Raw genomic sequence first — 26,622 nt, 5'->3', positions numbered from 1 at the left:
TTTCCTTTCATTTAAGTAACTTTAAAGGACATCTCTTTATTTTAGATTATTGCATGAGCAACCAATTGATCATAATATATAATTGTCAGTAAGGGCATGATTAATCATAAACTACTGACTTGAAAAAGAAAGATCATTAATTATGATAATTATTATTCTTTCTCATTGTATATAATTAAGGCTTAGGAAGTAAAATTGAAAAAAATCTTTCACTGATTCTGAGTTAATTAGCATACCTTGCAGGTATTTACATTAAAACACCCAAAATGTTCTTCCTATGTTTTGTTCTAAAAGAAGAGATTTGAAGAGCTCTCCATTTCAGGCTAAGGCTAATTGAAAGGCAGATGCTACATGATTAGTTGAGGTATTTGTTTTGAGTGTGTAGTTGTTAGAGTGAATTTTTCATTTGAAGATATATATAGTATTAAAAGTCCAGGAATCTCTGAGTTGAGAATTAGGGGCAGAGAGCAGTCAACAAATCATATATTTGTAAAATAATTTGGAACCTTCTTCAGAGAACTGATTTCTGAATAGTCTGTCACCTAAACAATTTCATAATGATGCTGATTTGCCAACTTCTGCTCCAGCAAGAGGCAATAAATCAAGTGTACCTGGGTTTATATGGGGAAAAACATATTAATTGATTTATGCATATAACATTGCAGATATCCATAAAGCAAAGCCTTTGGCAACTGGCAAATGTAATAATTTCACATTTACCTATGGTTCACCAAGTACAAGCCACTGCTTGAAGGCAAAACTGTATGTTTTATGTTTAGTTTTTACGATTGCTTCCATATAGTCTCTCTGTGCATTAAAAGTCCATTTTCAGAACCATGGGTTTACCAATTTTTATGAGTAAAAATGTTATGAGATATTATACTGAGGTACCATCAAATTATTTTCTGATAATTTTTACCACCTTCAGAACTCCACTGTTACTTTGTTTCCACATATGCCTAAGGATATAATTTGTAATACTTTTAAATATGACACATTTCATTAGAAATATGATATATTGCAGAGATATTATATGAAGCTTCAACCTCACAATAACATTACAGATTAGTTTTTAATGTTGGTTACATTGACAATTTTATTTAAAATCAAATATAAAGAAGGATATTTAATAAAATGATTAATGAATTTTATATTTATAGGCAATGTGTCATCTTCTGATCATAATTATGAGCAAAAAGAATTAATCCTTTAAGTGAAGGGCATCTTGTAACACAGTAACTTAAACACTCCATTGATATACAAACAAGGAAGACTTAAGATAAAATAGTTTGTTAGGTTTCTATGCCAAAAAATGTTATTGTTACCCATATAGATCTTCTTGTGTTTTTGCACTGCCTTAAGTCATATACGTAACATAAAAGTTTTACCATTTAATGATATGCACAGCCGCAGTATGTTGGGAGTACAAATCTTAACCATCACATAAGTTCCGAAGAAACATAAAAGCTGTGTCTTTTTAGCAAGCTGTGAAGTGATAGCCATCACTAGTGGGCTCTAAATCATCTCAAAAGCCATTCTGTTTTTCCATGCAGTGATATAGGAATCTGACATCAGAGTACCTAAACATGTTGAAAAATATCCTCAGGTGAGAAAAGCGAAGTGCAAAGAAGTTAGGGAGATAGTATTCATTACTAGAAATATGATAAGTTTAGAGCCAAATCTGTGCATTGGCAGTAAAAATTCTAAGATGGCCATAAACCATCTAGAGTTAAATGCATATCTCAGCCTGCATATTTTGTAGGCTTTGTCAATGACTTGCAGGATAAACATAGGACCACTTCCCTTCCTTCACTTTGCAATGTGTGTTAGACAGGATTCCCTCCCCAGGTGCTCCAGGTAGCAAAAAATTCTGAGAAAATATTATTTCAAGATCAGCTGCAACATACCACTGAAAGTCAACCTTTCATTACAGATATAATTTAGCATCAAACAGAAGGACATATCGGCATGATAGTTGGGCTTAAAGTGGGTAGATAATTGCAATATTAGGCCTGATGGGGGAAAATGTCATGAAAAATCTTACTATGGTAAACAAAAGAAGTCTTTTCAATCAGACTGTCCTGGGTACAAATCCTTTTGGTATCAATTGTGCAGCATTGGACAAGCTATTTAACTGCTCTGTGAGCCTCAGTTTACTTCCACGTAAATTAAGAAAAATCCTACCTACCATATATATTTGCGTGTGGTTTACAATAGATTAAATATATCAAATGTCTGGCACAGAGCAAATTCATGACAAATGTTTGTTTGCTTAGTCTGAATTGAATACGAAAATATAGTCAATCTCCTATATAGGATTTTCTTTTTTTATTATTATTATTATACTTTAAGTTCCAGGGTATATGTGCACAACGTGCAGGTTTGTTACATATGTATACATGTGCCATGTTGGTGTGCTGTGAAGAGTCCTCAGTAATGTGGAGGGAAATGTATTGAAATATAGTTCGGGGGCTACTGATTGAATTTCATCTGGTCTCTACCAGTAATCTGTTGGATGATATGGGAGGATTCCTGTAACCTCATTGACTGTCATTGTCTGTAACTATAAAAGGAAGAGTTTAATTTGATTCTTTATTTATCAATGTTATTTTATATTCTTTGAGAATAGATGCTTTGCATCTAGTGAGCATTGAGTAACTGTTGAATTAGTTCAATAATAGTGTGATGCCCTCCTATGGGGAACTTGAGTATATCATTGGGAACTTCTGTGAGAAATGTAGACGTCACATTCACTCTATTCATGCTATGTGGAATCTATAAAACAGATTTGCTGTAGCCACCTCAGGCTTTGAATGGATTGTGTCAGTATAAAAATAGGCAACTGCTAACAAGCATGTAAGGTTCTTTACCCCAGCATGTGGACTTGTTTTCCAAAAAGACCCTGAGGATGATAGAATCTCTCTCCCATAGGTGTCCAACAAGGAAAGTAATGTATTTTAGACTTTTCTTGGCCATTGACCTCTGGACTAACAATCGTTTCAGAAAATTTTTCAATTCACTGAGGGAATAATTCTCCAACAACAAAATGTATTTTATTCTTTCCTTCCCTCTAACCTGCTCCAGTGTATCTTGTTTTCCTAGTCTTTCCTCTCTTACATGAGGATGGATAATTTTTCTCTAGAGCTCAGAGGATGAACACTCTTGACCTAACACTCATTGAAGAAAGGCATGGAAAGCCTGCCAGTTCAAATCCATTGCTCTAAAGGTTTTACTTTCTGTTACATATTATCATTGGATGTTCCAAAGGGGTCAGAGATGGAGGTTGTTTCAGAACCTGAAGTCTTTACTAAAAAAGATGAAACCAGAAAGAAACCACACTGGGTACAGAGCAGTGAGGATTCAGCCTATTGTTTCCAAAAGCCTGCTACATTCAAGACACAGTGAACTTAACCCAGTTTTGTTTTGTTTTTTAGAAGAACAGCCATCTTGACTTCACAAAGAGTGATGGTCAGAATATTTAACTACTGGTACAGCAGTGGTACTGACCAAAGAGAATAGATACTGCCCAATCAGAATGGACACCAGCTGTAAACAACCAGTGTATCCATATTGGTGCACACTGGCTTTTAGCATTTGCCCTTGCAAAAACTACTGAAAATATTAAAAGGGAATCTCACATGTCAGAGTCCTCTGTTCTACCAAAATTCAACTTATTTTATGCTAACAAAATTATTTGAAACTAATCTAATCATAGTCTCTCTCCAGTTACTGCCTCTTTGTCCTACTTCAACTAACAGCAAAGCTCCTTATTAGAGTTCTGTATTTATTTCCTCTACTTCTCACCTCCCATTTTCTCTTGAACCAACTCCAATCAGGCCTTTGTCCCCAATGTCAGCTTCCTCAGGAGCTCAAAGGTCTTATCAATGTCAACAACCCCCATATTGCCAAATCTGATGGTTAATATTCAGTCTTTTTATTACTTAAACCTTCAGGGGCATTAGACACAAGTTAATCATGCCTTCCCTTTTGAAACACTTTTTTACCTGGCTTCTAGGACACCGCTTTCTCTTGTTCTTCTTCTAATGCATGCCATTTCTTTTCAGTCTTCTTTACGGGATTCTCTTCCAGCTTATAAATGAAGGGGTGCCTCAGTCAGTCCCTGGCCTCTTCTCTTGGCTTTCTATGCTCCCTTTCTAAATGATTTTATCCGATTCTGTGGCCTTAGATCAATAGACTGGTGAGCCCACATCTATATCTCCAGCCTTGTGCTCTCCCCGAAGATTCCCAAGTGCCTACATAATATACCTCCACTTGGATATCTAATAAGCCCTGCCATATTAGCATATTCTGAGCTCTCTGGATTTCTTACCCACTTCTCTATTTTCTGCAAGTGTATTGGTTCCCCAATGTCTCCGTTCTCAGCAAATGCTATTACCATTTACCAGTTGCTCCAGCCATTCAGAAATTCAGTTGGTGATGCCTTCAAAATACACCTTGATCTGACCACCTGGCCCACCCTTATTTAAATCACTGTCATTTCACACCTAAACTACTGCAACAGTCTCCTAATAGATTTTTTACCCCTCCTACAGTCAGTTTATAACTGTCCACATAACTCACACTCCCATGACCATTGTTACCTTGCTGTTTCTTCAATATAATTGTCTCATTTCCTCCTCAGGGCCTTTGTACTTGCTCTTTCCTCTAGCTGATGTGGTCCTCCTCCAGAGCTTCTCAGGGCTTCCTCTTTCATATCAATCAGTACTCCACACAAAGGTCATCTTCAGAGAAGTTTTCTTTTTAATAATTAAAATAGAAGCCACACCCAACTCACTATTCTCCATCCCCCTTCTCTGCTTTATTTGCTTCAGAGCACTTATCACTATTTGACTTCACATTATCTTGCTATTTTCTGTTTGGTCTGTCTCCCCAAATAGAATATATGCTCCATAAGACATTCCAGAAAAAACATATAATCATAGAACTAAAACCATTGTGAAGAACTCTGGAGGTCATTCACCTCTACCCACCATCTAATATTTAGATCAACCTTGTACTCTCTCCATTATTTGTAAAGTGAATATTTTTATATTTAATCACATTTTCCCACTGATCTCCATCATCATTATTTTTTCATGGAGAAAAATGACCTCAATATTAAATAAAAATGTTACCAAGGACAATAATACCTACTCTTGACAGTATGCAATTAATTTTCCTATATAGCCCATAGAAGAAATTAGTCATTCAGACAATTGAATGTGACCATTCCTGGCAGCATGTGTGGAGCCAGAACAGATACTGGAGCAGTGACATTTTGTACCAAATATGCAAATATAACAAAGCACCAGATAAGTAGGAGCTATGTGCTATTGAACTGTAGCCAGAGCCTGAACAAGAACACAAATATGTTGTCTAATAACTTTGTTCCACTAGATTTCATTCATTCCTTATTGGAGGAACACGCATTTGAGTAAGAAATATGCCGATTTATATAGTTAACTTTCATTCTTCTTAAGAACTGCTCACTAGATCAAGTTGTTTGATAACTGATGAAGATGATCCAAGATGACTTATCATTGAGTGTGTTTCTTTAGACTTTGCACTAACTTTAGTTATCAGCAACTCTTCAGAGCTAGTTATTTGTACCCCCTTTCCCCTTTTATTGGTGTCTTTAAGATGTTAAGCACTCTTTCCTGTGTACTGGTTAACTATATTTGCCTAGTGAAGGAGTACTGATTTTCCATTATTCCTAGATGCCACATGATGCATTCCTATTCTTTGTAAACACTTATAAGACTGACTTATATTTTGTCCTTCATCACCTCAGTCTGCCAGGGCAAGATGTCTTTAAATGAGGCCCAGTGCGTTTCATCAGACACATTTCTACCTTGACACTTAAAGGAATGATGTTTTCAAGGTGTCTAGGTGTAATGAAGTTTGTTTTAAAAACCCGCTGCTATCTTGCCAGAGCCTCAAGGCAAGGCCTCTGAAAAGTAACAGACTATACTTACTTTTCAGGCCTCTTCTGGGCTTGACTTATTTGCTTTTTCTATAGGCACTAAACTATTACTTATATTTCATTTATATATGTTGACTTCAGAATTTTCCAGAAAAATTCATATTGGCCTTTGCAAGTAAGAAAAATGATTGATGAATAAAAGATATTAAACAATCCTATAAAATAGATCCTTAGGATAATTAAATTGCTTGAGCAACAACAATTTTGAGAGTTCATTGCTATTTTAGAATACACAAAAGCACATAAAAAAGTGAAGTTTTTAACAACATTTCAAGTAAGGGTTTACAGTTTGACTTGGATCTGTTTTAGTGATGAATGAGGTCTGCCATCTTTACTACTTGTTGAAAAAAGCCTACTTGAACCAGAAAGTCTAGATTTTTCTCCACAGATTTTAAATTCTTTAAATAGCATAAGTTCCTCCTGAGAGAAAACTCCAAAGAGTTATAGAATTAATTTGCCCTTGAAGAGAAAAACAACAGTGAATATTAAGAGAAAGTGAGAATACAACATATGAGAAAAGGGGAATTGTCAAAGGACATCTAAGAAGTAACCTCCTGCAATGTCTCTATTGTTCATCCTTCAAATTTATGGCAGGGCATCTCTTAACATTCAACCTTGCCTTAATGCTCCTCCTGCTGTCATCCGCTATGTGAAATGATCCCCCGACCTTTAAAATCACATGTTGGTTTACATTCTCTTTCCTTGTTCTCTCACTTGGTTAGACATGTCTCATGAACTTCTTTGTATTTACATGACGACTAAAAGGGTGACTTGGTTCAACCCAACAAACATTTTTAACCAACTCTCCAAACATTTACTGCCTCTTCTCACAATATTTACAATGACTTCCACTCTCTCTAATTGTCCACTCCTTTCCTCTGTGATCAATGACAAATGGCTCGATCTTTGTTTCACTCTCTGTATAATTCCAGTACACCTAGTTTATAGGGAAAAAAATAAGACAACCAATTTTTAATAATAATTAATGTAAGATGATGTATAATGTTTATTTACAAAAACAAGTATTTATTGTGTTGTTTCTGTTTACTTATATCCATCCTTTGTTTCCATTTATGTGAAACCACAGAGATTCTTTTTTTTTTTTGAGACGGAGTCTCACTGTGTCGCCCAGGCTGGACAGGCTGGAATGCAGTAGTGCAATCTTGGCTGACTGCAACCTCCGCCTCCTGGGTTCAAGCAATTCTTCTACCTCAGCCTGCCAAGTAGCTGGGACTACAGGCATGAGCCACCATGCCTTGCTAATTTTTGTATTTTTAGTAGAGACGGATTTCTGTCACATTGGCCAGGGTGGTCTCGAACTCCTGAACTCAAGTGATCCTCCCGCCTTGGCCTCCCAAAGTGCTGGGATTACAGGTGGGGATTGTTATATATCTTTAACCTTCAGAGAGCTCCATTCATCAATTCAACAAATATTTGAGTTCTTACTATATACTGAGCATTATTTCAGCCATAGAAAATACAGCAGTGAACAAAACGGAAAGAAATTCCTCTAAGCTCCCTGGAGCTTACATTAATAAACAAATAAATAAGCAAAATCTACTGTATGTCAAGGTTTCCAAGGGTTTATTCGGCCGAGTGATACTAGGACAACTTTGCCAATTAGAATAAGTACAGTGTTGCTGAAAGAAATCAGGCACTCAGGTTTCTTAATAAGAAACAAAAATATCACCCAAAGCCTGAGTACAATTCTTCAGGCCACCACTGCTCACTGTCATCTGAAATTCGGTTGCTAGGACACTGCTAAGCATAGCAAAGCTAAGGACACTTTACAAGCTGGGGAAGTTTTTGGTAGAATGATGTTATGATATTCATAGATCTAAATTCAGTTATGAAATACGGGGCATAGAGATTAACATAGAAAGAAATAAATATATCTGTAAAGTTGACTTTTGATATCATTCAAGCTTAATCTAATGCCTATAAAAAGAAGATATACAAATTATTACATTGAAAAACTGTTGGTATTTTATAGTAACATTTAAGAATTTATAGCTTTTCACTAAAATCTAATCTAATCTATCTCTTAATTTCCTCATAAATCAGGTGGCTAATTTTTAGCCTAGAAAATACAACTTTTGTTCTGATACTATGGCTTTAGTTTTGCAGGGTAGGGTAATCAGTATCATTACATTTTTATCCTCTAACGCTTCTCTAAATAGAAATGAGGTCTCTTCGTTTAATTTGGGAAATTGAATGCCAGTCAGGGACTTCAAAACAGTGTTGGTTTCAAGTTTGAGTTCCCCTGAATAGTACCAAATTATTTTCCTTGACCCTGAGGCATGGGTCTCAGTGAGAAAATATAGGGAAATTATGAATCCAAGATATCCTGAGACGATCTTGCCTACATATTTAACAGTGAACTGAAATTTTGTGTCTATTGTGGCTCATGAATAATAGGGATCAGTAACTGATTTTCATTGCATAGGCAAAAGTAAACCATCCATATATGTAAAAAATAAGATTAGATATATGTCATGACACTGTCCTTTTATTTTTATATGGGAAATACACCCATATGAATAAAAATTAACTGTTCGTCATATATGAAGCAAGATGCAAAGTTGGAAGTCTGTTCACACTGTGTACATTACCTTGAACTGATGAGAATTGGAGTAGCGTAATACCTTGTGCCTAAATAATTCTCACATCACTGAACCACAAATCTGATAGACCTCTGCAGTTATTGTAAGATTTAATAGCAGAGAACGATAAGAAAGCTTTGAATTACTAAACACTGATAACACTTCTTAAAGAACAAAATAAATGAATATTTCATAATATACAATCCCAGGATTAGCCTCTCTACCATGGGCTTTGTAGCTGAACACCTCTTGCCTCGTCATTCCCTTAATTCAACATTTTTATCTTGTGTTCAAAATATATATTTTACATTTATGTAGAAGGAAAGAAAGCCATGACTCTCATAACACTTCTATACAATCTGTATATAAAACTGGCTATACATCCATAGTTATGATGCCAGGAGAATCTCAGTGTTTGCTATGAATCACCCATTAGTCAAATCTCTCCACTCATCAGAGTCTGATTAGAAGCCAACTATCCCTGGGGCAGTTGTTTCTTGAAGAAAATGTTAAAGTTGGTCTTCTTGTTTACATCCGGATAGTATGAATCAAATGACATCCCTGTGATGAAAAAAAGAAAGAAAGAAAGAAAGAAAGAAAGAAAATAGTTTAAAGCCTCTCATGGAACTGGCTTTTGGTGATGACTGCCTTCAGTGATTCTCAATTAGAAAACATAGAGCAGGTAAAAATCATTCCAGTTCTGAAATAAAAGCAGGAAATGATGTCACTTTCCATAGTTAAAGGCAGCATGACCTAGCAGAAAGTATGTATTCTTTGGAGCCAGATAAAACCTCAGCTCTGCTGCATGGCACCTATGTCACTTTGGACAAGTGACAACTTTCCTGAGGCAGATGTTCACATCTGCAGGTGGACGTGTTAATTAGCTTGATTGTGGTTATCATTTTATAATGTATGCATATATCAAGACATCACATTGTGATCTTAAATATATGTAATTTTTATTTGTCATTTATACTTCAATAAAAAATGGACTAATAATAGCAAGTAGGATGGTTTTGTATGTAAGTATATACAGGAATATACAGCCTAGGATTATAATAGAACGTTGCAGGTGCTCCATAATTTATAACCCAAATGTCCACAGATTTCCTCTGCCATCAGTTACACATGTTGCTGGCTGTCCCTCCCACCTGCATAGCAGCAGTGTCTCCCTCACACTGTTAAAGTCTTTCACACACAGTGTGACCCACATTGCACAAGAAACCAGTAAGCTCCTGTTCTTCTGTCTTCATGAAGCTAATGCTTACATGTCTCTGAGGGAGGTGCCCTTCTCAACAGCCCTGTTCCAGGCGCCCTCTGGGAGGACTGTGCTCTGGCCCAAGTCCTGGGCAAAGGCCCCAGGGGGCCAGTGCTCTGCAATGGATAAGGGCAGAAAGGAGAACACGACTTTCTTCCTTTTTCTCCTGGACCTTGAAACAGCCAATATGTGACCCTCCTGGAAACATACCTATCCACTTCCTTTGCTTCACTGTCAGGATAAACTTGACCTTGAAATTATGCCAGGAAATAAACCATTTTTGTTGGACATTCACCTGTCTTTCACCTCTGTCTCCAGTAATGTGCTAATGTTATCTCATCCTCCCAGGGAGCTTGTGAGGCTGACATATTTAACACCAATTTATAGATGAAGAGACTGGAACCTAGATAGATTCAGAATACCGTCCCCACTCTCTCTGCTTTCTACCTCCTTTAAATACCTGAGGTTTCACCAGCCTAGGATGTCCATTTCCTTTTTTTTTTTTTTGAGATGGAGTCTTGCTCTGTCACCCAGGCTGGAGTACAGTGGTGCGATCTTGGCTCACTACAACCTCCGTCTCCCGGGTTCAAGCAATTCTCCTGCCTCAGCCTCCAGAGTAGCTGGGATTTTAGGCACATGCCTCCACACCTGGCTAATTTTTGTATTTTTGGTAGAGATGGGGTTTCACCATGTTAGCTAGGCTGGTCTCAAACTGATCTCAGGTAATCTGCCCGCCTCTGTCTCCCAAAGTGTTGAGATTACAGGGGTGAGCCAACACGCCTGGCCAGGATGTCCATTTTCTATTAAATGAGCACCACATGTTCTGCAAAACATTAGCAATTATCATTATTACTTTTCTGCTCCAAGTCAAATTAGGCCAGAGTTTACACTCACTCAAGAATGATGAGTCTGAAGAGGTATCTAGAGTAGGAATTGAAATGTAAAAATCAGAGTAGTAGAGAGAGAGAATGGAGGCAAGGCTTTAAGAGATTAAGTAAAAGAGGTTTGGAAAAACAAAATCTTGATTATAAAAAGTAAAATAGAAAGGATGGCTATGAAAGACTTTATGAATGAGTCATCATCTATTTTATTTATCTTCTTTTAAAAAATTCTTACATGGCACCAGCTGCTTCTGTCACACTTCACACCCCCAGGCCCAAACTACCTTCTCTGAGCCCTTTCTTTAAAAAAAGACAAAAAAGTAAAGTAATCTTCCAGATAAAAACTAAGACTTGTTCTTCCCCCTCTTTCCTTTACCCTCCATTTCTGTAACTTATCTCTCTCTGTGAAAGTACAGGTGGGAAATAATCAAGGAACTATTTGTGTGTGTGTGTGTGTGTGTATGTGTGTGTATGAGATTTTGATCATAGTCTACAAGAAATCTCTAGAGATTGCTTTCAAACTAAAACCAATTTCATACCCAATAGAAAACTTTAGTTTCATTGAAGGAAAAGCTAAATGGGAGCATTCAAAAATGTCTTTCTAAAAAGAAGCTGGTTCTGAATACACTTGCCCAATTACTACCAAGAAATCTTCTCCTCCTTAAACCCAGAAATAAAAAGAGAAGTGCTCTATTGATAATGCTTCGTGTCATTTATCCAGGGAAAGTGAAAGATATTCTGGTTATCAGTCATTTTCTTTGTCAAGCATAATTTTTCATGAGTTATATTTTAGCAAAATACTAAATTCAATGTCTATTATTATTATTATTATTATTATTATTGCAAACATCTTCCAAGCAACATAGAAAGAACAAAGGTGGCATTAGTGGAAAATAAAAGGCAAATGCACATTAACCTCAGCAATAGTTCACATGTGTTATCACCGATGCATCTTCTACCTCCTTTAATGCATCTTAAGTCATAATATTTTAGATCAAAATGTGCCAAATTAATTCAGCTCTAGTGCGTTGGGTTTTATGAACTTCCCAAATTACATGTCTATTTGCTGCTGATGTCTGAAAGACAAGTGGAGGTGAGACCAACAAGACATTTACATGTACCCTGATAGAAAGGGATAATGTTGCATCGTTCTGTTTTACTTCTTGTATATTTATTTCTTTTTAGCAGCTTGAAATGATCCATAGATCCGGAAACTGGTAGACATTGCAGGCTTTCCTCGTTACTGCCACTCACATATTATCTTCTTCAAGGCCCATTCCCTCTTAACCAGAACTCCCAACAGAGAGGACAGTGGAATGGACATGGAAACCTCTAAAAAGTTTAGGCACTATATTACTAGCACATCCCTCTCAGCTGCATATATAAAAATCTCAAATAGACTTAATTTCTTTATATTGATGTAATAGATCAAAATCTCAAATTAATATTTTGTTTCTGACTTTTTCATATTCAAATTATTTAAAGAATATTAACTAAATATAGGACTGATTATTTGGTGATTATTTAGGTGTTACAAGTGAAAATGTGTATACTAATGTCTATGGATCTATCTCAAATGTTTCTTCAACTTTTGTGTATTCTTTCTTCACATGCTAGTTTTGAACTTTACTTTGATGCCTCTATCTGAAAACCAAGAGGAGATGAGACACCTAAAAATTTGCTCATTTGCATCTGTTTCCCTTCCTTCAGAGAAGGAGGGTTGGCCCACCCAGTTTTGCCTTGACAACCAGGAAATAACTAATGACAATTTGGGAATTAATTCACTGTTGATCTCTCATGCTACCATGTCAGGTCTTCCATTATTTGGCTCAAACTGATGCTGAATTGCAAGAGAGCAGGACAGGAGCCTGTCATTTTTACATTCCGGATGGTTGCCAGCAGACATGAGTAATAAAAGTCACTTGATACAAATCAAAGAACTTGGTTAAGTGAATCAGATCCTCTTTACTTTGTCTTCTTACAGAAAACATGCTATAAGGTTCATACTTTTTAAAAGTCATGAAACAAAATATAACAAATTTACCCCATATTTATTAAATACGGATCACTTCCTTCCTAAAAACATTTAAGTGCAGTTCTCCAGAATGAAAGAGATAAACATGTGTAGATGCAAATCAATTCTGTATTGGTTTCTTATTACCACATTAAAAAGAAAATCTGAAGATATAAGTTATGACTTAATTTTGATTTTGAATGCATACTGCTACCTAATGTACATAAAATAACCATCACAGAATGAAACTGATATATCCAACAGCTGGCTGCATTTAAATGATTTTAAAATAAGTGCTTATAAAAAGTCAATTTTTGGTGTTTTGCTGCTTAGGAATGAAACGAATCACAAATGTTTTTATTTGATTTTCTCTGACAGGACTGGGAATTCCCACATTTCATGGGAGATGTTGATGTAAATCTCCCTGGTTTGCACACCCCTCACATGCAGTTCAAGATTCCTTTCTTCCAGAAAATCTTCAAGGAGGAATATCGTATTCACATAACAGGTGTGTTATATCTTTGAACACAATTTGATTATCTTCGTACATTAGTTAGAGTAATGCTAGTTGCTGTAAAAAGCAAGCTATAATATTTGAGAGGCATAAATACAATGTTATTTCTCATTCACTTAACAGTGCAAGGTGGTTTTCAGATCAACAAGGGGCTCTGTACTATCATTCTGGGACCTAAGTTACTGGTGGCTTTGACAATTTCAGTGTTAGCATCCAGCAGGCAGATGGAAATACAGAGAATGGGGAAAGTGATTAAGAAGGCTTGTCTGTTCCTTAATCTCTTGGGCTTGGAAAAGAAATATGTCACCTTTCCTCAAGTTCCATTGATGATAACTGGTACATAGCCCTACTTAGATTCAGGGAGAGCAAGGAAATGTAGTCCTTAGCTGAGCAGCCACTTCTGGTGTCAGATCTGGTATTCTAGTATAGGATTATCAAAGAGGGAAGACAAATCTTTGGTGTGGGGAGTCATTTCTGCCATACTCCATATGCCACTCTACCTTGATCTTGTTCATTGGATGGGTTTATTTTTCACCACATAGAACTCAGTATCTATTTTCAATGTTATATTCTTTATGCTCTTGTTCTTCATTTGTTGCTTAAATTAAAACAATGGTATCCTAGAGCCCCAATCAGAACATATGCCTTTAGGGAGTTAGGCCACTTCTCATTTGATTTTCTGAAAACCTACTTCTGTGGCAAAGCTCAGGTTCGTCTTGAGTGATTCTCTTGTGGATCTTCAGATTATTTTATTTTCAGATATTTTCTGCTTTTGAAATGGCTAAAATATGATATATTGTAATATCCTTTCATGACATATCAGTCATTCTCATCTAAAAAGGGCTTCCCGGAGCTACGTTTTATATCTCTCTTTCTTTATGACGAGAAGCAGACAGCTGAATGATCACAGATAAAGGATGGCATTAGTTCCAAAGCTGTTCAAATGCAGGTAATGAGTGTGTGTCTGTTTTAAGGACAATGGCCTAGGATCCCACACCTGCTATAATAAAATCTGCTGAAGAAATCTGTGCTTACACTACCGTCTGTGCTGCCAAATAAAAATAGTCTGAGCCCAGAAAACATTAACATCTGAGTACTGCAAAAAACCTTTGCTTCCCAGCTAGGAGGCTGTTTTTTGCTTTAAGCATGAGGCGACCTTCCTAAATTGGAGAATGAGCTCATGAATAGGGAAGATGCAGCAGGTTTCTTTTCCTATTCAAAATGAATGAGGCTCATCTATTAAATTCACTGGGTAAATCAATCAATTTGAGTTCAGGTCACATAGTCTGGTTTCAGAGTCCCCACTTAATCTCTGCAGCATGCTACCCTCTTGGACTTCTAAAACAGCTATCACACACATGGCATCATCATATCCCTTTGGGGGGACTTTTGCGTAGACCATCTGTTCTTGCTACCAGCTCTTGTCCCAGGCCATCATTACACTAATATTGTCTCTGACTATCAGAATGCCTTGTCAAAAATATCCTGCTTAAGTACAGAACTTCAGGTTAAAGAAGGAAAAAAAAAAATGGAGAGCCTATTGGTAAGAAAAAAAATGAGCTGCTAAAAATATTTAATTTAGGATTATTTTGTATAACTTTATCATTTACATTGTCATTTATAGATGGTACAGATTTCAGATTTGTGGTGTCCAGAGTTTACACAATGTGGAATACTCTGTTTAAGAAGATGAATATAAATTACATCTCAAAATTATATTCAGTGCCTCGGAAGGGGGCTATGCATGCAGAGTCCCTAAAGCTTCAGTGTTATTAACTTTGAGGTAAAGCCTACTGTGCATTTAGATAGAAGCAGATACATGACTTCCATTTGAACTAAAACCCTTTTCCCACCAATAATTATTTTCTGAAAACCTAAAAGGATGAAAGACTAGTTCAACTTTTATAGCAGAGACTACATATTAATCTGGTTTGCCCGAAGGTGGTAATGTATTGTAATTAAGGCTTTGGTGCAGTGTTTGCCATATGATGCTGATGGCCAAGTCATCAGGGAACTTTATAAATACACAGATTGTTGGGTTTCATTACTAATGTTTTGATCCAGTAGGTCTGGGTGAGGGCCAGAGAATCGAACTTTGGGAAAGCTCCCCCAAGTGATGTTGATAATTGGGGATGTCTCCTTTCTGATTGAGAGATGACAGATGAGATCAGAGCATCTCCCTGAAATGCGCCATGCAAACAATTGGGTGTCTGGACTTGCCGAAAAGGCCTTTGAGGATTCTGGAGCTTAAATTCAAAATATTAATAAAATAAGGGGCTGAACATGGTGGCTCACACCTATAGTCCTGGCACTTTGGGAGGCCAAGGCAGGAGGATCACTTGAACCCAGGGGTTTGAGACACCCTGGGCAACATAGGGAAACTCATCTCTAAAAAAAAATAGAAAGAAAGGAAGAAAGGAGGGAGGGAAGAAAGGAAGGAGGGAGGGAAGGAAGGAAGAAAGGAAGGAAGGAAGTTAGTTTGGCATGATGGCACACACCTGTGGTCCTAGCCACTTGGGAGGCTGAGGTGGGAGGATTTCTTGAGCCCAGGAGGTCAAGGCTGCAGTGAGCCATGATGGCACCACTGCACTCCAGCCTGGGCAACAGAGCCAGATCCTGTCTCAAAAAATAAGCCAAAATAGGGTAGGTGAGGACTTTGGAGTGAAGGGTTCCACCATAAACAAATTAAATCCAATTTGTGATAAACCCAGTTTGTTCACATGCATCCACATAGCCATGATAAAAATACCTGGGAAAATGGCACAGGTTTGGAGGTTGAAGCAGTCTGAACTTTTCTCTCTTACTTTTGTTCTGTTTCTTTTACTCTCTCTGTTTTGTTAATTGGCTGAAGAGATTGCTGAGGCCACCCCAGAGTAGCATCTAGTCTTCTGTGAAGGGCTTTTTACTTTACCTGACTACATTTGTAAGACAATTGTTTCTGTGGAAAACTAGGTAAAATTTCCAAAATACTGTGCTACATGCTGCATTTCAATATTCTCAATAGTTAGCAGACTACAAATTTCCATGTGAACTACAAATTCTAGCTTGCTGATCAGCTCCTCCGAGCCCTGGTACTTTTTTTATGGAGACTTCAGTGCTTTCCTTGATAACTAAATATAGTGTCACCACTGGGGTTATTAAGCATAAAACCCTCTAGATCCATCAGGGGATGACAAACGTTAATGTGTATTGGAATCACCTGGAGAACTTATTTAAAAGACAGCTGCATTAGCCACACCTCCAGAATCTGATGCCTGAGGTATGCAGCAGACTTGGAATCCACCCTTCTGTCAAGCATGGCAAGTGATACGTCTGCTGGCTGGCAGAGGACTGCTCTTTGAGACATGCTGCTGCTGAGAGACATTTTCTATAGTTAGAATTCCTCTTATCTCAGCTTTAATTTGTTTTCATATGCAACTGTTAAAATCAAAAGCCAAGGGGTAGAATGCAAATTCAATAGCAGCGGGATGACCAGGGAGAAAGGCACATGGTAGAATCCTCCTAGGAGCTGAAATTTTAGAGCTGGGGCCAGCAGAGGAGACTATGACTGGGGAAAGGTGCTGGTCTGAGTGACCACAGAGGAAGCTGGAGCCAGGGATGGGAAGGGAACCTGTAGAACCCCAGATGGCTCCCTCTTTTGCTTTATCTGCTTTGTTTGTTCTGCACTAGAAGAGCCTGGACAAGGACCGTGAAGGGTCTCCTGAGTCAAAAGTTGACTCCACTTGGCCCCAATCTACCATGTCCCTATGATTTAGAAAAGACATCCAGCATACACTGCAGCAATGGAGCAAAGAGGTTGGATACATGGGCTCTAGCTTTGCTACTTACTGGTGGTGTGGTCCTCATCGAGTTCCTTAGCCCTTCAGAGACTCAGTTTCTCGTCTATTTAATGGGCACAGTAATAATACTTATCCCATAGGGTTGTTGTGAGAATTAAATTAATATATGTAAGGCACTTATGTCGCTGCCTGCCATGTAGTAAGCATTCAGTAAGCTTTCACTGTTTTTTACTTAAAGCTTTTCCTTTCATCTGGCCAGAGATTGTCTTTCCTATTTAATTCAGAAATGTTGGGTAGCTTGAGAGGGTGCCCTCTTGCCACTTACCCACTATTCTGAGTTTTCTACTGTTATCTGCTGTCCTGAGTCCTTGAAAAGGAGAAAGCTAAGAATGCAAAATTCTCTCTCCCAATGAAACACTCTGTATGTAGAGGGTTATGACACTGATGAGTTCCCATTGACATTTTAAAAGCATATAGGATTTGAGTATTTTTTTAATCCTGATTCCAAGCTAGTTTTATTTATGCATGTCAGAAATAACTTGAATTGTTGCATCTGTTTAGCTCATCTGGATCCCCCTTGACAGATGGCTTGCTGCAGTATGTATGAGCTTTCATTTTATAAGCTGGGCTACAGCTTATAAAAATAAATCATTTCTATCCAAGAGTGTTTTAAAATATATTTTTTCTTAGAATATGGACTTCAGTAACAAAGGGAATAAATGGTTAGTGATTAAGTCACACGGGTACTTTTAGCCCAAGTTCATTGTTCTCCTCCTAAAAGTAAACCCTAAAAGCAACTGTATAATGATCTTCTCTGCCCTCTTCCCCTTTACCTGTAAGGTAAGTGCATAGATGGATTGAAAATGCGATGTACTAAATCTCTGGAGGTGAGAGAGGAATGGCCTCTCAATTCAGTCTCGGAAGCTCCTCTGAGTCCTATTAATGCCAATCCCGGTGGAAGCTCTGCCATCTGTCATCGCAGCCAGACAAAGGAAGTGTCCCATTGGTGGCCATCATCTGAGTAAATTAGGAGGGGGTTGGGCAAAAGGCCAGAAGGAAGGCCTGTGCAGCCTTGAGAAAAGAATTCACACTGTTGGCACGATGATGCCCACGGGAACCCTTTTGGCAAAAATGAAACATGTAGAAGTAAACAAGCCTGTGTAGTGTCTGTTCTATTTCAGTTTCCTGTGTTGTGTGAGGGTACAGGTGTTTTAAAATGGTGAGAATGTGGAAAATAATGAGTAAAAATGAAGGATTTTATTTTCATAGGTGCATGATTTCTAGCAAATTAGTTCCCAGAGACTGTTTTTTTTTAAAGAGCTCTCCTGTATGAATCAGGCCATGAGAAGGCTGGGGAGGGGACGGCCAGTGGTTCCTCCAGCAGAATGTTCTGTCTGGCAAAATTAGCAAGGGACTTGTTATAAGGAAATGTGTTGCATCCTGTATACAAAGAAAGTCCCCAAAGATCATGAATTTATCCAAAGTACACAAAGACCTCTTGCTCCTCTCTCAGTTGTGAATTTTTCCAAACCTTTCCTCAAGCAATTTTCATTTTCAGCTCTTAAGAGTTAACTATGTTTACTTCTATATAAAGCAGCAATTCCTTTTATTTGTCCAAAACTCATCTTCTTCAGGGCCATCATTTTGCCCATGGCCTGTCAGTTCTTGCTGGCCCTGAGTTTCTGCCCTGCCCACCCTGAGGTATCCTGTCTTCATTTGTACATACATGAGCACCTTTGTAATAAAACTTACATGCCCTTTAGGAATTGTCTTCAGAGCCAGAGGAAGGACTCGAAATATATAATTATTCATAATCCTTGAAACATGAACATTTTGCTTTTCACAGTTTTTCAGATTATGTCCAATTTTAGCTATATCGTGGAATTCATCAGATAATTATGATACATGCATTTTATTTGAAATGCTAAAACTTCTCTTTTCGTATTTTTCTGGGCACATTGTCTCAGAGTTTACAAGTTGGTTAACAGATATTTTTCTGAGTTAATATGTGTCAAAAACTAGTTGGTATCTGGAGAACACAGAAATGAACACGACACAGTTCCCAATCTCAAGAAAGTCATAGTTTAATGGTCATCTAATTCAGTATAACCACTTGTCTTCTTCTTTCTATGCTTATGATCACATGTTCCTACCTGTACTCATCACATTGGATTGCTTCCTAAGAAATAGTCTCCCACTTAGGAAGTAACAATGACAAGAGAGGCACTTTGAGAAGTTGTATCAGTTTGTTTTTAAGTCTTAAGAAGGTACTTTGATAACTCAAATAATTATGACTACTTCATAAATTAATAAGTAAATATTTTCAGTTTATGAAATGGCCTCCTCATGACCCAAGCACTTAATGTGGTTTCTAGATATCCCTAAATTGCCTAGGGAGAGACATGAAGAGATGCTAACTTGTGAGCCCTGTTTTTACTGCTCACATCTGGAATGAGGGGAGATTAGGATGGATGGCCAAGAAGACTGATACAGCAAATTGCATATTTCTTTTACTTATCCAAAATTCATCTTCTTCAAGGCCATGGTTTTGTGCTGTCCCATGATGGTTGCTGAATGACTTTGGGGAGCGTAACTGCACATCCATACACCTGCACTAGATGTCAAAGTCTGGCCAGGTAATCGCACCCATGTGGTAGAGAGGGGCCCACAGCACAGCTCAACCACAATGCTAACTGGCACCTCTGAAGAGTAAAAGATTAAAAATATTATATTTGCATATTTCAGTCATGAAAAGTTCATTATATGGTGGAATTATCAGTACCTTATAGTCTTTTTCCTTAGTTGAAAAAAATAACACTTTCCCTCAAATTGTTGTCATTTGCTTTTTAAGTGAGGGTGATATTTAATGAAGAATCCTTTTAAAATGATCTATCCTCAGATTCTGTAAACTCCCACAAAGTAAAAAGATAAGATTTTCATTATAATATCATCTCTGACAACCAGTAAGATTCATTAAAAGCCTAAAAACCAAAAAAGAGGTAATCCCACCAACACCACGCAGTGATTTCTCATTAGAGGAGATAGTGAAGTATTTCAACAAGGAGATTAATAGAAAGAATGTATGGATTCTTACCCTACCTCCTTGCTGATTTACATTATGCTATGTAGTTGAAACAACAGGGGAAAATGCAAAAGCTCTCATATGATTATTGCTGAAATACCAACCCTCTGGTTACTGTCGATTGTATATTCACAACAACACACTTGGGAAAATGGCTATAGAAGCACTTTCTATTCTGTTCTTTTTTGTCTTAAATCCTTTCTATCTCGGTCACTTCAGGGACTCAAATTTATTTTTTATGGTAAACACTGCTTCTCAGAAGATACAATTTTTTTTCAGAAAACCTTTCTCCTTCTAAAATTGTATATTCCATCTTCTTTGCTCTAATGTTGAGATTTCCTGGTCCAGCATAAAACACTAAGATTTAGGCAATGTTTATTTCACAGACTCATCAAAGAAACTTTTAGGGCTGGGAAGAAATCTTAAGGATTATCTAGCTCAACTCCCTCACTTTATAGACAAGAACACAGGGGTTGGGTTGCCCTGCCTGACTTCACCTTCTGCTTTGCCACATCCGATAGGGCAAAAGGAATTTTTTAAGGAGGAGAAAGCATTACCAAGGTAACGACACAGTGTGTGGGAAAAATGGAAAGATGAATGACAGAGAAAGATGAACATCCTTCTTCTGTAAACAGATAAATGAACTAGAGGTCATGTCAGATGGACAGAAACAAACAAACGAAAATAATAAAAAGGGCCATTTTTTCTACCATTTTAGCAGCTTCAAGTTTCAGCTGAGTGAGAGAAGGACACTGCTGCATCCACAGGGGGGAGAAGAAGGGAAATGTGATATGAATAGGCAGCCTGGCTCACTGCATCCCTTCTCCTCTGCACTTCCCCACCCCCACATGGCCTCTCTTCTGTGGGGGAGAGGTAGGGACACGATCCCCTGTTTTTTAGCCTCAAAATTCATAGATATAAAAGGTCTTTCCTCAGGGCCAATACTACTGCAAGCAGTAGACAAACTACTAATTGCTAAGGATTTTTAACATGTTAAATATGCTGATTTACAAAGCATATTTACATAGAGCCACACACTGAGTCCTCTTGGATAACTGGTCCCATGTCATCTTCCTATTATTGTTGGTATTTAGTAATGCATACTGTTTTATTCCAACAAAAAAATTAGATAATGTGATCACTTTTAGGATATATCTTTGTTACAATCCTTATGTGTCCTTCTCTCCCTCTATTCCATCACCAAGATCCTATATTGTCTGGATTGAAGAAGTAGAGAAATAAATTGGAGAAACAATACCACCCTACATTTTTGGCAAACAATATATTTCAGAGAATGTTCCAACACAACATCTCATTTTATCCTCACAAATAATCCTTTGAGGTAGTTACACTGGTATTATTCTCCATTTCACAGAATAAAAAATTGGATTCTATACACGACCAATAAGTAGACAGATTTGGGGTAGAAGGGAAGAATTATGGAACTGGAAGACATCTAGTTCAGTTTTCTCAGTTTGAAAATAGAATAACCGTGGTCTAGAGAGGTTAAACAGGTTACCCAAGGTCATATGCTTTAAGTTCAGTGTTGGGATGAGATGCCCATCTGCTGATTTCCAGCCTGCAGCTTTGTTGCCATGGTGCTCCCTTTTACAAACCAGTAAAGATGTGTTGGAGTAGGTGATGATATCCGTTAACTGATGTTAGGCCATACAGTTTTAATTTGCTCCTTCTCCACCCCATCTAAATGTTCAGACATCAGGACACATGAGAAATAATAAAAAGTGATCCTTGGGTGTGCAAGTTTAGTGGTCAAACTGACCCAGCACTATTCACTTGGTAGAAAAATAATTGAATAGTGCTGGAAAAGTTCTTTGGGAGAAAGAAACCTTTGGGAGTCAAGAAAGTAGTGGGAGCCAGGTATGGTGACTTGAGCTTGTAGTTCTAGCTACTTGGGAGGCTGAGGCAGGAGGATTGTTTTGTCTAGGAGTTCAAAGCTGCAGTGAGCTATAATTGCACCACTGTGCTCCAGCCTTTCAACAGAGTGAGACACTGTCTCAAAAGGAAAATAAAAATTTTATAAGGAGATGGTGATTAGTCATACAAGCACAAGGACCTCTTCCCCCACCATCTGGTCTGGCTTTGTAACATGTACAATTTACAGCAAGAGAATAAATATAAAGCTCCGACAACAGAGGAGAACCCAAAGCCCCTCCTTCAACTTGCTTTCTGTCATGGAATCTACAGATTAGTGTCTCCTTAATACTGGATAAGAATCTCTGAACTTTTTCATTTCTCCTGTTTCTCATCCCTTTCCTGCCTTTTTCTACAATAATCTCCATTCTTTTCCTTTTCTCTCCCCTCAGCCTCTTTCTTCCATGTTATCTCATCTTTTTATATATGCTGTTCTATCTACAACATACTGAAAGCATAAACGAAAATAAAAACACAAAATTTTCCAAACTGTTTTCTGTCCTGCTTGTTCTTCAAGGACCACATGAATTGTTCCGTCCTCAAAATCTTTCCTGCAGAAAGTATCCTTCAGTTTTTTTTTCCATTTCCTCAATATTTACAGCATTTATGGTTTGTATCACTCATTTGGCACCTCCAGATGTAGCCTCTCACTATTTATCTGTTGATCTCTGTCCTGTTCCCCTAACAAGATGATGAAATCCTTTCTGAAAGGCAGAGACATATGTCTTCAGCATCTACCAGTGTGTTCTACACGGAGTCTGTTATGGTTGATCTTTAATATGAACCTGGTTTAGTTTTGAAGATCTCATGAGTGGTTTGAACTTAACAGCACCAGACGCTATAGATATTTTATCATATCTGAGACAACATTCCCAATGTTCAAAATTACTTTCCAGTTGGGTATGCCCAAAAAAATCATTCAGGCAAGAGTTTTCATTTCAAATATTATAAACTCTATATAGCTGAACAATATCAGGACAAGCAGTTACTATTTCCCTTCATATAGTTTAGGTAAGCTCTCTTCATAGAGGAGCAAGTTGCACCTTCTCATGCAAATAAAAAAATTATCATGGTTTAGGCAAGGCTTTCGTGATGATAATTATAGCAATTACTGGGCCCCTATTATGTACCAGGCACTGTCCTTAGCATCTAGTAATCGCATGAAATTCTGACAACTTTAATAAATACTATTATTTTCTGCATGTAAAGAAACTGGGCTTTGGAGTGTTTAACAACTGGCTCAAGATCACACAGCTAGTAATTTTGGAGCCAGGATTAAAAGTATTTAGCCTTACATATAATAGGAGCTTTAATAAAATATGTAATTATGATGATAAAATATTTTCCTAAACTCCTCACAGTTATGTCTTTTATATTTTTATGTAGCTAGATATTTTATTAGACTGTATATTGCCAAATACATAATCATATGAAGCAGTAACAATAACGTTAAATAATGTTACTTCAAATACAAAAGAAAAAAGTTTTGGCATAATACATAAAATTATTATAACTAAAGCTTCTGGAACCTGGTACATACATCCCCTAACTTGCTACAGCAAACCTATGAGGCAGGTATTACTGTATTATTATAATATACATGATACTTGCAATAATTTATAATAAAAAATTATAATAGAATCTAGTATCACTCGAAAGTTTTCTCACCTTTTGTCCATTTGTAGAAATCATAATAAAAATTATAATGGACTCTAGTATACCTGAAAAGTTTTCTAGTATACCTGAAAAGTTTTTCCACATTCTTTCCATTTGCAAATGTAAAAATATCATTTGATAACAGATCATTAAATATTGTATTTATATAAGATTTTAAATATTAAAAAAAGAAATAATAGTTGCAATCTCTTCAAATATATCTTTTCAAGCAGTTCATAAGGTATGGTTACATTTATGTCTGATAAATGCATTTTGTTCAATGAGAATTTGATGTAATTATTTTTAAAGTCTTGAAATGAGTGCTCAAGGATTATTGATCTGAATCACATCAACTAATGGTTTAATCAACAGGTCACCTACAAACAGCAATATGAATTAATTTGATATACTGCTGTGCTTGCATTGCAAAATGATTTATTTCTTGCCAGACATAATTATAAAACTGTAAGAGATGTTCAATCATACATTGAACTTTTCTAAGAATTTCATTAGACTTTGTTTTTTCACATTAATTGAAATGTTCTAGAGGATAACCTACATGGAACCAAATTTGAGAATAGCTGTGGTGCCTATAAAACAAGGAGACTTAATCTTGTTAGTATAAATGCCATAAATTACTGGCTCAGGGACCTACAGTTGTGTTTTCATATGCCCAGAATCCATTTAGTAAATTCCCTTTGCCAATTCACTTAATGGCAGCACAGCACTCTCAAAAAATTAATTGTTAACCAGTCTGAAACATTAACAATTGATGTTATTATACCATTATCCTCATTTTATTGTAGAAAACCTTATTGCAATTTTATGGCCCTTTGATTAATGCAGTATTTCTTTTTTAATGCAGGCAAATGGTTTAACTATGGAATTATCTTCCTCGTCTTGATTTTGGATCTTAATATGTGGAAGAACCAAATATTTTATAAACCTCATGAATATGGGCAATATATCGGCCCGGGGCAGAAGATATATACAGTGAAAGACTCAGAAAGTTTAAAAGATTTGAACAGAACCAAGCTATCCTGGGAATGGAGGTCCAATCACACTAACCCTCGGACTAATAAAACATATGTTGAGGGAGACATGTTCTTACACAGCAGGTTCATAGGAGCCAGTCTTGATGTCAAGTGTCTGGCCTTTGTTCCAAGCCTGATAGCCTTTGTGTGGTTTGGATTCTTTATTTGGTTCTTTGGACGATTTTTGAAAAATGAGCCACGCATGGAGAATCAAGACAAAACTTACACTCGCATGAAAAGAAAATCTCCATCAGAACATAGCAAAGACATGGGAATCACTCGAGAAAACACCCAGGCTTCAGTAGAAGACCCCTTGAATGACCCTTCTTTGGTTTGCATCAGGTCTGACTTCAATGAGATCGTCTACAAGTCTTCCCACCTAACCTCGGAAAACTTGAGCTCACAGTTGAACGAATCTACTAGTGCAACAGAAGCTGATCAAGACCCAATGACTTCTAAAAGTACACCTACGAACTAGACTCGGAGATAGACTTGGAGATAGCACAAAAAGCAACCTTGAGTGTAACTTTAAAAATTTAGTCTTTCCTTTTGTATATGTAAGGTTTACGTAGTGTTAGGTAAAAATATGAACAATGCCACAACGGTGCTCAACATGCTTTTTCTAGGATTCATTGTTTTCTATTTGTATTATAATACACGTGCCTACTGTATACTCAACAGTCCTCTAGAGATTGCTTTTCACAATTGCACAAGCTATTACTGACTTTACAGCATAGTAGAAGATTAGCTGATGACCCGTGTATCTGATGTTCAACCATAGTGGTGCCTTGAGACATTAAACTGTTTTTAACTGTACCAGAAATGAAGTGTGGAACAGTTACCTAACCTATTTCACATGGGCGTTTTGTATACAACTATTTTGATCTACACTTGATGTCTGAGCAGAAAACAGAAATAGCTAAATGTGACTCAGGAAGTATCTCTTGGTTTCTTATTCAGCAGCAGAGTTGGTGACTTTGACAACTGGACTGCAGAGAAACATGGTGATCACCTTTTAATTTTTATTGGCTGTCTGCCAAATATAAATACAGATGCAAAATTCAGTAATAGGAGATCTATAACCCAACATGGGTCACTACTCGTGAAATGTGACTTTCTCCCACCAGTAATTGAAATTAGGTGATAATACCTAATTATGTTTTCCTAATTAAAGATAAATTGCTACTTGATTAAAAATCCTGCCCTTCACCTTTGGGAACAAAGGTTAAGAGACACAGTTGGGCGAACTCTCAAATTTATTGGCATTTACACAAAGCCCCAGACAACCAAGGAACTGAAGTTTTCATCATATGAGAGCAGCACATCCCACCATTTACAATATTTGTATATCTTTCTGCAAATATGGCTCTGGATAGTGAAAATTGAAAAACATATGCCAACCCTGAGCAAGGGAACTCCTCAAAAAATCATGCAGCAGAACCTTGTCAGGTAGAGAAGCCGTGCATGAAAGAATTTGTTTAATGTCTTGTTTTGCGTGTGTGTTTTTTGTTTTTGTTTTTTAAGAACTAAATATTGCACATTAATAAATAAGAATTATACAGCAGTGATTATGTGATGTAGTTTTTGTTTAATTGTATCTTGGCTTAAGAAAAGTCCATTTACATGGGGTTTTTAAAGCTTGATGCCAGGCAAGTTAAGAAAAGGCACACTGCCAACTTGCTTCCAATTTTGTTCCATAAATTGTGGTTACGTTTCTTGAGGGGGTGAGGGAGATCACTTTTAAGGAAAAATTGTTTTCCTGTCACACACTGACATAGCTGCATTTTTTCTTTATGATTTTTTAAATCTCTCTTGTTTTGATCTACTTTTAAGCTTGCAGCATACTGAATTTAGCATGCATAATAGAACTATGCATTTATCTGTCA

The 26,622-nt window shown here is 37.0% G+C and overlaps 1 protein-coding gene across 2 annotated transcripts in view; it reads left to right on the top strand.

Annotated features, from left to right (window-relative positions):
- TMEM117 (transmembrane protein 117) overlaps positions 1-26,300 on the top strand; it is a 550,223-nt gene extending 523,923 nt beyond the window's left edge. For both annotated transcript variants that reach the window (XM_004052995.5, XM_055358814.2), the window contains 2 exons: positions 13,118-13,247; positions 24,568-26,300. In XM_004052995.5, the coding sequence (XP_004053043.2) occupies positions 13,118-13,247; positions 24,568-25,214 (777 nt within the window). In that variant the 3' untranslated portion in view covers positions 25,215-26,300. The remainder of the gene's footprint in view (positions 1-13,117; positions 13,248-24,567) is intronic.
- Positions 26,301-26,622: the final 322 nt, after the last annotated feature.

This window comes from Gorilla gorilla, chromosome 10 (genome assembly GCF_029281585.2).
Source record: "Gorilla gorilla gorilla isolate KB3781 chromosome 10, NHGRI_mGorGor1-v2.1_pri, whole genome shotgun sequence".
NCBI lineage: Eukaryota > Metazoa > Chordata > Mammalia > Primates > Hominidae > Gorilla > Gorilla gorilla.
Note: the sequence above shows the minus strand (reverse complement) of the source record. Positions and strands in the feature narration are given on the sequence as shown.